The 14,782-nt window shown below is 35.3% G+C and overlaps 1 protein-coding gene across 1 annotated transcript in view; it reads left to right on the top strand.

The window, feature by feature from the left end:
- Positions 1 to 14,782, top strand: part of WNK2 (WNK lysine deficient protein kinase 2) — a 246,695-nt gene that overhangs the window by 120,111 nt on the left and 111,802 nt on the right. Inside the window, exon 5 of the mRNA XM_044670684.1 lies at positions 1,771 to 1,928. Within this exon, the coding sequence (XP_044526619.1) occupies positions 1,771 to 1,928 (158 nt within the window). The remainder of the gene's footprint in view (positions 1 to 1,770; positions 1,929 to 14,782) is intronic.

Below are 14,782 nucleotides of genomic sequence, written 5' to 3'. Positions count from 1 at the left end.
ACCATCTCCTAAATGTACTTATCTCTTCTGTAAGCTTTTTTTCTTTTAGATTTTCTCTTAGATTTCCTACTATATCTGTCTTTCTGTGCCTCCTTCTTTATTGGATCCTCTTAACTGTGGGTGTGTCTCAAGATTCTGTCTTGAGCCCTCTTCTAAGTTCTTAATAAATGCTTGTTTACTAACCATTTCTCTGTATTCTTAATTACTAATTTGATCAGTGTTCATAGATTTAATTATTATTTCTATGTAATTGATTCCCAGATCAATAAACCTAACCCAAGTCTCTCTCCTTGTGCCTATCCTATATCACAAACTGCTAATCCAATATTTGAACATTTCAGATTTGGCGTCCTGGAGACATACCACATTTCTTTTTTTTTTTTAATTATTATTTTGTATTTTTCTCAATTACATATTTTAAAAAGTTTGACTTTTTAAAAAAAGATTTCAGTTCCAAATCTCCCTCCTTGAACAGGTAAGCAGTTTGATATTGATTATATTTGTGCAATTATGCAGAATATATTTGCATATTAGCCATGTTGAAAAAGAAAACACAGGACACACCCCCTCAAAAATAAGAGAAAGAAAGAAAAAAATTGCATCCATTTGCATTCAGATCAGTTCTCTCTGGAGATGAATAGCATTTTTCATCACAAGTTCTTCAGAATGGTCTTGGAACATTGTATTGCTGAGAATAGCTGTCACTGCAATTGGTCATCATACAATAATTGCTTTTGCTATGTACAATGTACTTCTGGTTCTGCTCACTTTACTTTGCATCAGCTTATGTACATCTTACTAGTTTTCTGAAATCATCTTGCTCATCATTTCATATGATGCACAATAACATTTCATCACAATCATTGTATTAGTTCAGCCATTCCCCAATTGATGGGTTTCCAATTATTTGCCACCATGAGAAAGAGTTTTTACAAATATTTTTGTATATATAAGTCCTTTCCCTTTTATCTCTTTTGGATTCAGATCTAGTGATGATATTTCTGGGTCTCAGTTTTAAGTTGTCCTTCAGAACGGTTGGATCAGTTCAAAACTTCACCAACAGTCTATTAGTGTCCCAGTCTTTCCACATCCCCTCTAATATCTGCCATTTTCCTTTTCTGTTATGTTAGCCAATCTGATAGATATGAGGTACTACACCTCAGTGTTGTTGTTTGCATTTCTCTAATAGTGATTTAGAGCATTTTTATATGACTATATAGTTTTTATTTCTTACTCTGAAAAACTGCCAATGAATATCCTTTGACCATTTATCATTTGGGAAATTATTTGTGTTCTTATAAATTTGCCTGGGTTTTCTGTATATTTGAGAAATGCAGCCTTTATCAGAGAAACTGCTACAAAGTTTTTTTCCACATTGTCTTTACTTCTTTATTGTGACATCTTTTGCACTTAATAAATTGGTATCTTCTAGTTCTTAAATCATCATAATTTGGTGGTGAAACTCTAATTGTATTAATTTTTCATTCTCAAGTTATCCGTATAAATGTAATATATGTTTAGCCCAATCCTGGGTTCTTTTTAGCTCTCTCAGAAGATGGTAATTCTTTCCTCCCTGCTGCTCATTTTTCTAAGCAAAGGCTGGCTGTATCTTCCTAGGATGTACCTGCAGAAGGAATTTGGTCTTAGGCACCAGTTAGATTAGTAAGCTGTTACTTACTAATGGGTCTGTAAAGTGATTTATTTTGTCAGTTAACAAAGGCCTATGTACTTGTTAGTTAACTTTTTATACTTCTCTTTTTTTGTGCCCAGGAACCCCAGAATTTATGGCCCCAGAGATGTATGAAGAGCACTATGATGAATCTGTTGATGTCTATGCCTTTGGAATGTGTATGTTGGAAATGGCTACCTCAGAATATCCCTACTCAGAATGCCAGAATGCTGCCCAGATTTATCGGAAGGTCACTTGTGTAAGTCTGTTCCAAGGTCCCATCTCTGTTTCCTTTACAAAGGTTCTCTCTTCTCTACTGGACAAACAGTTTTGTGTATAACTGTCCTACCAGAAATATAAATATCCTTCTCCCTACTTTAAAAAACAAAACCCAAACCCAGTAAGTCACAGTAGGGTTGGTACATCCCGTGGTGTTGCTTTCAAGACCAGCTGATATGAAGAATGTTCATTGATGTTTCCTTATTGATGGAACTTTTTGGTCTAATTGAAGGACTTCAGCTGGTCAAACAATTCTTTATAACCCTTATCGATACCACCAGGCAGTTCTACAACACTCACTTAAAGGAGTACTAATACTTTATAAAAAGGCAGATCAAATTACATAAGAATTTACTCTCGCCCCTGAGGCCTGCCTTCCTCTTCCCCAAGGTAAATTCCCCCATATTTATTCAAATGAGTAAAAAATAAAAAGCTAAGTGAGATTATACATTAAGATTTGAACATTTCTTTATTCTGAGGTTGGAATGCCACATTCTAGCAATGTCCCAGTTTTCTTTTTATTTGTGCTAATATTTGAACCTGCTCTGGAATCCAATAGAAAGGTCTAAGTAGCCCCAAATCATGTAGGTTTTAAAATGAGAAAAACTGTGTTGCTTACATTAGACATACAGCACTGTATTTCTGAAGGTAGCACTTGTCTTGTCTCTCTACAAGCAGTATTTATGCCAGTTGTTTTTATAAATCTGATATTGAGGGATTTGTTAATTATGGTCTAATCATAACCCATGCAGGATCTTCCATTAATTATAAGATTAGAATTCAGTTCTTTTGCTGATTTGAGAACTAGATCTTTAAAGTATAAATTACTTTTTCTTAACTTTTTTTTAAAAAACTTTTACTTTGTGTTAGTAAAAATTTCTTAAGACCCAAAGGCAAAGACTAGGCAATTGGAGTTATGACTTGCCCACAGTTGTACTAGGAAGTATCTGAGGTTAGATTTGAACTCAGGTCCTCCCAAATCCAGGCCTGGACTTCTCACCACTGAGCCACCTAGCTACCCCTTTTAGTATTTATACATTGGTTTCCCAAAGGACTCAAGGATTGCATTTGAAATTCAAATCTCTAATCTAAACCAATAACACTTCTGAAAGACCTGCAATGCCTTTTCTCCCAATTCCTTTTTTATCTGCTGAAATTCTGTTCATCTTTTAAGTTCTGACTCAAATTCCACAGCTTCTAAGATGCCTTCCTTACTATTTAAGAGACAATATCTCTCATGTTTGGAAATTGTACTGTGCTTGGCTGTAGCATTCACATTGTTTTTACCCTACTTTGTCCTGTATTCATTTGCGCACGTGTCATATTTTTCTGTATGGGAAACTCCCGAGGGGCAGGAATATTGACTTCAACATCCTTGTACCTTGTATGGTTCCTAGCATAGTGCTTTTGATACCTCAAGAGTCAGAATTTTACAGTGGAGAGAGCCCTGCACTGATGTTGAAAGCCTCCATCCCAGCTGTATCACTTAATGGCTGTGTGACATCAGACATGTTACTTAACTGCTTTCCAGCCTTCATTTCTTCTTCTGTAAAATGTGTATAATCTCTGCTTACCTCAGAACTGTCGTAAAGATCAAATGAGATACATAAATTATAGAATACTCTGTAAATGGGAGATAGCGGTATTATTTGTTGAAATACTTTAATCTACTGCTTGCAAAATGACATAAAGCCTATGAATTGTGGGGTTTTGGTTTGTTGGAGTTTGTTTTGGATGGACAGTGCCACAATGATATGGCAAGTGGTTAAACACTTTGGCCTTAAAAGTACAAATAGTCCAAAATTATTTCTGAAAAAGCACACTATATGTTTCTCTTGAAATGGCTTTCTGAGTTTTGAGTTCTATGACACATGAAGGAATGTTAATAAGTAAATGAAATTTAATGAATTGGATTCCTGTGTGGTGTGGGATGTCACTGAAATTTGTAATAAAATCTTTATAGAACCAGGCTCAAAAATTTCAAAAATTTTAGTCATCAAATCTTACTTGGGAACTAGTGTGCTAATTCCCACTACAGCATCCTAACAGGTGACCCTTCATCCTCTGCTTGAACACTTTATGTGGTGCCAAATGTCCTATTTCATTCCATTTTGGGACAGCTCTGATCAGAAATTCTTCATATTTAGCCAAAAGCTGCCTGTCTCCTAACATCTAGACATTATAGTTCCAACTTCTGGAATTACAGAGAGTGACAACCTTTCAAATTTAAAGACATCTATAATATCTCATTTTCATACCAAGTCTGAGCCATATATCTCCAGTTCCCTTATCAAGACATGATTTCAAATCTCATGATTGTTCTGCCCACATTCCTCCAGACATATTCTAGCTTGTCACTATCCTTGAAATGTTGACTACAGAATGAAGCATCCATATTTCAGATTTAGAATGACCAGTACAGAGACTTATTTTCAAGAGCCAGAACTGGGTGCAGGAGTGTCAGGGCTCTGTTCTTACAGTATTGATTTTAATGCCTAATTAGCAAGAATAATTATAATAGGAAGTTTGAAGGGCTACCTTCCATACCTCCACAGCCCATAGACTCATTCCCGGCCAGTCCATCTCCTATCCCCATTGTCTCCAAAAGGAGTCTCATAGTATTACAGAGTCTTATCCCTGTTGATTACCTTGGGTACAATGACTGTGCTGTTGCTTTCTATGATTTGGAAAATATATTACTTTAAATATAACCTATGATTATGATAAGTCTTTTTTTGCTAATAGTTCACACTTTTGGTCCATTTTGAGTTTATAACCAACTATCTACTATTAGGTTACATATTCCCCATTGTGGATTTATGAAATTTATTCTTTTTCCCTAGTTGCAGAACTTATTTGCCCCTATTGAATTTCAATTTCTTAGTTTTTATCCATCATTTCCCATCATTAACCCTTTCTGACTTTGTCAGTAAAATTGTGTGTGTACATGTTATCCCTGAAATTTCTGATAAAGTGTTTAGAGAACTAGACTTGGCTTCTGTAATCCAACATATTAGCTTTCCCATCTAGTGATGGATGCATATTGGATAAGTGTGTCATAACACAATCACAAAAATTCAAAGTTAGAAGGAACGTCAGTGATCCTTTAGTTCAATATATTCTTGGAACAAAATTCTTGTTACAAGGTACAGACTCTCATGAGGAGAAATTCAACCTCTTTCATGACAATCTATTTGACTTATGGCTAGCACTAATTGTTTGCAATTTTTTCCTTACATCAGACCTTGATCTGTCTCTCTCTCTCTCTCTCTTTTTTTTTTTTTTTTTTTACACCCTTAACTTCTGTGTATTGGCTCCTAGGTGGAAGAGTGGTAAGAGTGGGCAATGAAGGTCAAGTGACTTGCCCAGGGTCACACAGCTGGGAAGTGTCTGAAGCCAGATTTGAACCTAGAACCTCCCATCTCTAGGCCTGACTCTCAATCCACTGAGCTACCCAGCTGCCCCCTCTTGATCTGTTTCTTAATAGATTCATACCTTTCTGGTTCTTAGTTCTTCTCTCTGGGGATAAGCAGAACAAATCTAATTTTTCTTCCATTGTGACAATGTTAAAATACTTTACAATAGATGTTTGCTCTTGGTTAGCTCTTCTCTAGGTTAAGCATCCTAGTTCCTTTACCGATATACACTAAAGCATCTTAACTACAGTATTTACTTTCCTTTGAATACATTCCAGCTTTTTGTCCTTGATAAAATGTGGCACCAAAACCATAATGCAATACTTTAGATGTCATATGAACAGAAAAGAACTGTGGGATTATTACCACCTTATTCCTAGAGAGTTTCATTCCTTATTATTCATGGAATCTGTTTAGTGTTTAACTGGAGAGGTCAAGGATAGAACCATTTGATATTTGACTAAAGACTTACCTTCAGCTTGACATAAAGTCACAAATTTGATTATTTAGCTACAAATCCATGTCACTTTATTATCTGAGTCATATTTCTTCCTCCTGTTTAAATATTGGCTGAAAATTTTTTGAAATTGAAATGAAATTCAGTTCATCTGTATATTTCCCATACTTTACTACTCCAGGTAGGATGAGGTTGGACAGAAAGAAATGAAGTTAGTTTGGCATAACTTTTTCTACATGAACCATTGATCATTATTTTCTCTTCTAAGTATACATATGCTAAATAATCCTTTTCTGGACCTTTGCCCCGTACTATAATTTTCAGAATATACCTTCACCTCTCTTTTCCCTCTGCTCTTTAAAATTTTAATGATGTTTGTTTGTCTTTAGTTTTCTGGTGTCTAGTCTCCTCAATGCTTTCTCAAAAACTAGTAATAGTGGTAGCTCTATTTTCATATCTTCAACTTCTTCTAATACTCTGAATTCAGTGGAACTCTGGACTTCAAATAATTTAAAGAATCAGGATGGACCCTTATTCTTCTTTAGTCTATCTGAGGCTTCAATTCCCTCTTAACTTGGCTTATTCTACTCTTCCTTTTTAGAGGTTTTTCTCTCACCTAAAATAGTAGGCCTTCCCTTACTTAGTGTTTATGCTTCTTCAAACACTCCTTTAAGAGCTCTTTTTGTTAGCATTTCTTCACAGGTTTAAGCTCATTTTTCTTTTTTAGCTTCCTAATACATCTCATACGAATTTGAATCTCCTTTTTGTTTTCATTCTTTGGTTATGTGCCCTGCATTTGTCTTTTGTACAGTGTGTGTGTGTGTGTGTGTGTGTGTGTGTGTGTGTGTGTGTGTGTGTGTGTGTTTGCATGTGCATGTGTGTGTGTTGGAGGGAAGGAGTAAAAGAATCTTTTTGGATTTAATTATTGATTTCTTTAGATCTTCTCACTTTGATTTCTTATCAAGATAACATGCTGTTATATTGTCAGAATTTTATTTTTGACAGTCCCCTTTTCTTTCTGAGCCATCATTTCTTTTAAATTATCTGCAATGGAATTAAATCTCTCTTTCTGAAAATTTAGATTGTATGTCTAAATATTCTTCTCCTACCTTTTGAGAGTTGAAACTCTCATTAAGGCAAATGTAAATTTTATTAGATATTCTACTTATGTCAAGACAATTTCTACCAGACATCCAGATGGTTGACAACCCACATCATTACTATATATATTGCCAATTCTGTAATCTATATTAGAAAAACATCATCTCTATCTTCCATGGGGGTCATATGATCTGAAGTATACTCCCATAATTATCTCTCTTTTTCTCTCTCTTTATTTTTATGCTTAGACAAATGCTCTTCATCTTGCTTCTTAGAATTGCTGATATAAAAGGACAAACATGCACACACACCTATATCTTTGTCTCTTTGTGATCTACATTCCTATTCCTTAAACTTTAATTTTAAGGTCAATTTAATATGACAGCTAGTGTATGTCAGAACCTGGATTGAAATGTATATCCTTTTATTCAGATCTACTGGTTTTTTCTTCCCAGGGTATCCACTATCTCTTGTTTAGTAACTATCCCAGTCACATTGGTGACAGAGCATCAATATTCTTTGATGATTCAAATATCTGACTTGAAGAAATCTTTCTTTTGTGACATTTATGTTTAGAGTGTTGCTCCTAGAAAGAATATTGACCAAGTTGTGATTCCTAACTTAGAATTTAAATATATGTACCATTTATTTCAAATTACCTTTCAAGAAATGACCTTATTCAAGTGAATGTTTATTTTCTTTTAGGTTTTTTCCTTAATCAATAAAACTCTTTATTTGATTTTTTTTGCATCCTTACAGATAAATTGAGATAAATAACAGTAGGTTATTTTTGTGACCATAATTCCCAAGTTACCTACAAAGAGAACCAGACCACTCTACTCTTTACTTATTGGTACTTACTATGGAGGGCACTTGATCTTTTAAGATGAAACTTTTATTTTTTTTAATCAGCTAATGTTTTACACCCATGGAAATTCTAAATAGCTCTTCTGCCTCTTGATAGAGAGGAAGCATTTAGGGTTTTTAGGCAGCATTTACTTTCATCCATAGCATTAATGTACATTGGGAGCATAGACTTTGTGACACAACACTGTTTTGGGTTGTATGAGAGATGCAAAGAACTATAAATTAAGGTTCTTGAAATCAAGATATTGACAATCTCTCTAGATCAGATAAGAGGCAGTTGTAAGATTATATTAAAGTTTAAAAGAATGGTAACAGAGAGATTTAGGATAGCAATTTTATCTGTTAACTAGATGGAAGTGAGAGTTAAATCCTGGAGACTAGAAATATGATTTCCAAGGGAGAAATGTGGAGGAAGATTAGACAAGGACTAGATTCTTGGAGAATGTCTGTGTTTATGGGGCTAGTGCTAGAAGAGGAACCAAAAAAAGGACTAAAGAAGGGATAGTCTGAGAAGGAAGAGTCAGAACCAAAACAGTGTCATGTGCCAATCTAGGGAAGCATAGTTTTAAGAAAGTTGTAGTAGATGATGTCATGCTGGTAGAGAGGTTTAAATGAATGATGAATGAGAACTTTGAATTTGGCAGTTAAGAGATCATTAGGGGCCTTGGAGGAAATAATTTCAGCAGGATAGTAGATTTGGAATCAGGGTGCTTAGGGGAGAGAGAGAGAGAGAGAGAGAGAGAGAGAGAGAGAGAGAGAGAGAGAATGGTTAGGAAATGGAGATGGTAGATAGAGTGCACTCATTGGGCATTCTTGGCAGTGGAAGGTGAGGAACTGTCTGCTCTGCAGTAGGATTTACTGTTCCATAAATTTGAGAGAGAGGCAAGTATAGTACTTGGATTTCATTTTGGTTTATTTTAATAGCTAGAAGTCTCACCTTATTTGCTGATTAATTATACTTAGTAATTTTTGGTGCATTGCTTATGAGGCTGTAATTTAATTCAGTGGACAATTATTAACACAGGGCCCAGCGATAGGCACTTGGAGAGATAAAAAAAAGTTTAGATAAGAAATGGTCCTTGCTTTCCTGGATAGGGGCTTAAAGTCTATTAAGATATGGGACTAGGTTTTATTTATATTGTAGTTTTATATCTAAGTGAAGAAAATTAGAGCAGTTAAAGTATATACTCTGTGAAAGTGAGGGACGGAAGGTTTTTACTGCCCAAGAAAATCAGGAACTAACTTCTATAGGAAGTGGCACTAGAATTGTATTATTTTGAATAATGTAATTTTAATAATATAATTATGATGATTAATACTACTTATTAAAATGAAAGTTCCTAGAGAGTAAGGATTGGTTTATCCTTTATGTTTGCATTCCCAGTGCCTAGCAACAGTGCCTAGTACATAGCTGCTCAATAAATGCTTGGTGTTTGATTATTAGGCAAAATGCTTTATAGTTGGTAAACCTTTATCCCATCCAACAGCCTGTAAATAGGTCATCTAAGTAGTGCAGGTGTTATCATTCCCATTGTAAAAGTACAAATGACACAACCATGATTAGAAGCAAAGTTGGTAGACTCCAAAGGTTAGGCAGCAATTGAACAAGCATGGGGAGAGGCCTTCTATTCACTAGGGACAATGGAATGAAAAGCACAAAATAATGGAAAGTTAGGTGGGCTGCAGGTAATGAAGAGCCTTGAATGCCTAGCAACAGAGTCCAGGCTTCATTTTGAAGACAATTGGCAAAGCTATTGGATTTCTTCAGCTTTGTAAGCAATCTGGTTAGCTCTTCTTCCTCCTTTTCCCCCATACTTAATGAGTTTTTAAGTCCTGTTATGACTACCTTGGAAACCCCTTTTGTATCCATCTGTTTTTTCTTCATTCACTCAGACTATTTTTTAGCAAAAAAAAATTTTCAAGTATTTTTCCATGGTTCCATGGTTCATGTTCTCTCTCTTCTCTTCCCCACCCCCACCCCCACCTCCTTCCCAGAGCTGATAAGCAATTCCACTGGGTTATACATATATTATCACTCAGAACCTATTGCCTTATTATTCATTTTTGTAATAGAGTAATCTTTTAAAAACCAAAACCCCAAGTCATATACCCACATAAACAAGTGATAAATCATATGTTTTCTTATGCATTTCTTCTCCAACCATTCTTTCTCTTGATGTGGATAACATTCTTTCTCATAAGTCCCTTGGGATTGTCTTGGATCATTGCATGGCTTTTAGTAGGAAAATCAGTTACATTTGATCATCCCATAATGTTTTAATTACTATGTATAATGTTCTTCTGGTTCTGCTTCGTTTCACTCTGTATCAGTTTATGTATCTTTCTAGTTCTTATAGAAATCAAGTAGTTGATCATTCCTTATAGTACAGTAGTATTCCATCACCATCATATACCACAATTTGTTCAGCCATTCCCCAATCGAGGGATAACCCCTCATTTTCCAATTTTTTGCCACCACAGAAAGCACAGCTATAAATATTTTTGTACAAACAGATCTTTTCCCAATTTTTAAATGTCTTTGGGCTACAAACCTAGTAGTGGTATTGCTGGATCAAAAGGCAGGCACTCTAAAGCCCTTTGGGAATAATTTCAAATTGCCTTCCAGAATGGTTGGGTCATTTCGCAACTCTACCACCAATGTATTAGTATCCCAATTCTGCCACATCCCCTCCAACATTTATTATTTTACTTTACTGTTATATTGGCCAATCTTCTAGGTGTGAGGTGGTACCTCAGAGTTGTTTTGATTTGCATTTCTCTAATCAGGAGGGATTTTAGAACACGTTGTCATGTGATTATTGTTAATTTTGATTTCTTCACCTGAAAACCGCCTATTCATATCCCTTAACCATTTGTCAGTACAGCCTCCTAACTCATTTCTTTGCCATTATAGTCTCTCCCTTCTCCAATCTGTCCTGTTTTGGTGCTAAAATAATGGTGTGGTACAAAGTGTTCTGAACACTTGAGTTCAAATCCTAACTCTTATATTTACTGCTGTTATAACCTTAGCAACCCATTTAACTTTTCTTGATCTCAGTTTCCTCAGCTGAAAAGATTGGCAGGTTGAACATTTCTTTTCACTCTAAATCTACCCTCAGACCAGACCAGGTTACTCCGTTGCTCAAAACTTGTTATCTCCCAACTGCCTCTACAATAAAATATGAACTTTTAGGTAAGATTCATCACATTCTGTGTCCAACAAACTTTTCCAGTATTATTTCACATTACTCTTCTTTACTTTCAAAGTTCCACAGAAACTCTACTTCTGGCTGCTCCCTAAATTGCCAACATCTTCTTTATCTCTACCTTTCAAAGCTTACTTAGCTTGGCTTAGGTGCTCCCTCTCTTGGGAAATCATTTCTTAACCTTCTAGCTGATGGGTCTTTTCCCTTCTTAAATAACTGTAGAGCATTTCACATGTCATTTTTGTTTTTGTTTTTTGCCTGCTTACATCTGGTTTTATATAATACTTAGGTAGTAGACGCTCTTCTCCCTACCTCCCCTACTTAAGTTCATGAGGGCAATATTATTTCTTTTCTGTCCTTGTATAACAATACTATCCCTTGCAAACAGTAGCCACTTCATAATGTTCTATTGAATTTGGATCACAGATAGTAGTTAGAAATATCCATCTATAGCTTGACAAAATAGGCATTTGAATATATCTAAGACACTTATTTGAGAATTCTGTTTAATTTACAGTCAATCAGATGAATAGTGCCAAGAGTTTATCTTCATATGTATGTAAGGGGAAAAAAAAACGATATGATATTGATTACCGAATAAGATTTTAATAACCGCAAAAGGTATTGCCACATGGGATAACTAATGAAAATTATTTTAAAGCACTTTGCAAATACATAGAACATGTCATATAGGAATTTGGTCCTTTGGATTTCTGTCTGTTATTTTTATAACATATCTATGTTCATTTTCATCTTTAGTATGAGTGTGTTAAGTAAAACTGTTCTCTCCCTTCCCTATTTCTTTCTTTGCGAATTTCTGTTCTGAGTGTGGAATTGTTCTAGGTGCCAGAGGCACTATCCTTGTTGGCTCCTGTTAGCAGTAGTGAAGTTGATAAAGAAGTTATCTGAGGAAATTACTGTAAATCTCTAAGACGTGTACAGAAAATAGAAGCAAAGGCAAGTAACAGAAGATGAATTTAAAAATGTGATCTGGTTCTATAAAGAAGTGTTGGAAGTGCTAAAGCTTAGATGAGCTGAGTCCATCTAGTAAACTGAAGGACCACAAATGGGTCTTTGATGTCACACATAACACTACAGTTCTAGATTGTGAGCATTTTCACAGGCTTGTCTTCCAGGCCTGGAATTCTCTTTTCCATCCAGCTTCCCTGCCTTTCTTCAGGTCTCAGCGGAAGCCCTACCTTCTGTAAGAAACCTTTCCCAGGCATCCCAGTGCCTTCTTTTTGGAGACTACCATCAGTTTTTTCTGTCTGTATCTTGTTTCTGCATAGTTGTTTGCATGCTGTCTCCCCCATTAGACAGTGAGCTCCTTGAAAGCAGGACCTGCTTTTTAACCTTTTTTATTTTTTGCCTTTCTTTATATCTCCAGCATTTAGAATGTCTGGCATGTAGTAGGTGCTTAATGCTAGTTGGTTGATGGATTAGCAACCATGTACATTATCTTTTTCAGTACTGAATTTTATGCATGTTAATTCAGTAATTTACCACTTTCTAGGTACCTAATGTGAGTGTCTATGAAATACATTTGCTTTAGTTATAGAGAAAAAAAGTTTAGAATCATAAGATTGTGTTGTACTTACATCCCTGATTTTGTACTTGGCACTTAAGCAGAAAGGCTTTATAAAATAATTTAATAAAAAACAGGCAAAGTTACTTTTTGTGATTGTATTTGGGATTATTAGGGATAAGTTTGATTTTTTTTAAGTGCCATTTTCTTCTTCTCCCCCTGTACCATCACTATCTTATTTTCTTTGTAGTTGTAAAGTTTCAAGAAATATGATGTTTGGTATTCTTCAGGGGGATATATGTAACACAGGAACTTTGAAATAGTTAGCTCTACTTTCTAGTGGTGGTTGGTGAGAGAGGCTTGAGGTGAGTGAACCATGTATGTTGCAGGTGCCTTTGATACCAGTGTAAGAAACCTCTCTGGAGCAATGAATACACTTTTGTGTAAGACAAAATGAAAGATGGCTCTGCTTTGATGAAACCTATTTAAAGTACATTTCTTTTATTCAAGTGATAAACTCAAGGCAACAAGAGAAAGTGCATAATTAGAAGCCAGCAGCTACTATTTTTAACCCCCAAGATCAACAGAACAGCTGATTCCAAAAGCATGATGGATATTGGATTGTCTGTCATACACCACTTGTGAGAACTGTTGCAAATGCTGTTTATTGAGCTTATCCAAGAAGTCACTAAAAGGTCACTGTTGTTTAATAGGGTTAGTATTTCAGTATCTTTAAATCCTCAATACCCCATATTTTCTAGTAGTATTTTTAAAAATAAAAATACTGCTGTCCCAAAGCCCTAAATCACAGTTCCATTTTTCCTCTTTTTGTTTTCTTATGGCCTAGGGACAACCATAGGACTCATATCTTGAGCTAGTAATATATTAGATGAGGGACCGGGACTAAAACAGACCAACTTCTGATCTATTTGATATCTGGCAAAAATGCTGCCCCCTTTAGTGTGTAGATCAGCTTCACAGAATTGTTTTTAGAAAGTTAGTGAAAAAGGGTTGTGGAGGTCCATTTCAACCCTGATCATTTTATTTTTATCTATTGCTTTTGTCTACTAATTTATTAATAATTAATAATGATAACTAGCATTTACATGATGCCTGCTACATGCCAGGCAGAATGCTAAACACTTTACAAATGTTATCTCATTTGATCCTCACAACAACCCTGGGAGGTAAGTGCTATTATTATCTATAGTTTATTGTTGGCAAAATTGAGGCTGACATGTTAAGTAACTTGCCCAGGGTCCCAAATGTAGGAAATGTCTGAGGTTGGTTTTGGACTTGAGTCTTCCTGACTCCACACCTAGTATTCTATCTACTGTGCCACTAGCTGTCTATCTGTCTCCTTTATCTTTGGATTATACGGTTAGCATGGTTGTTCTCTTTTAAAGTGAGTTTTTTTTTTAACCTGATCTGGGTTCAGGGAAGCAGAAAGGATTTGCAAAACTATAGTTGTTCATTACTGATGATTACTGAGAGAGAGTTATTGTCTTGTCTTTTCATCCTCTTTACCCCTGAAAGAGCTCTGAGACCAATTTGGTATTAAAACATCTGTCTGCATTGTTGGCACTAGATAAAGGCATCATGGTTAAGTATCCTCTGGAATTTGTTTTCTGTGAGATTCCTTCCTGGAAATTCCCTCCAGAAGGAGTCTTTCCCATCCCCCTCTAACAGACTTTAAAAGATAGGAATACAATGTCACATTAATGATATGACTTACAGAAGGAAACATACCTGAAAAGTGTTTGATTTGGGGGGCAAAAATGTATTACTCTTTCCATGAAAGCTAGTAGCTAAATTTTCATTTTTAGAAATTAGTAGAAAAAAAGTCTAAAATAAGTTCCTATTTCATCGTTCCCCTAAAGTTACCTAATACTATTCAAAGTTGACAGGAACGAAGACCAATTACTTATAGAACAGTTTTACTTTTAAGCGAGCTGGTCACTTGCCACCATACTGTGAATCAATTCTAACTTTCTTCATTTTTAAGATGAAAAAGTTAGATTTGGTTACCTCTGAGGTCACTTCCAACTCCTAACAGTGTCTGATGGTATGGGCAGTTCTTTGAAGGAACCTTAAACAGGTTTTCAGAATATGTTTCCACCATTTAGAAATAAATGTTTGTCCAACTATGTTAACAACTTTTGCCTTTTGTTTTTATGTATATCCTTCCTCTAGAATACAGAAAAATAAATTTTCATGAAAACAAAATCTTTCAACAATAAGTTCTAATTTCTGGGGTCACTT

Source organism: Gracilinanus agilis, chromosome 1 (assembly GCF_016433145.1).
Source record: "Gracilinanus agilis isolate LMUSP501 chromosome 1, AgileGrace, whole genome shotgun sequence".
NCBI lineage: Eukaryota > Metazoa > Chordata > Mammalia > Didelphimorphia > Didelphidae > Gracilinanus > Gracilinanus agilis.
Note: the sequence above shows the minus strand (reverse complement) of the source record. Positions and strands in the feature narration are given on the sequence as shown.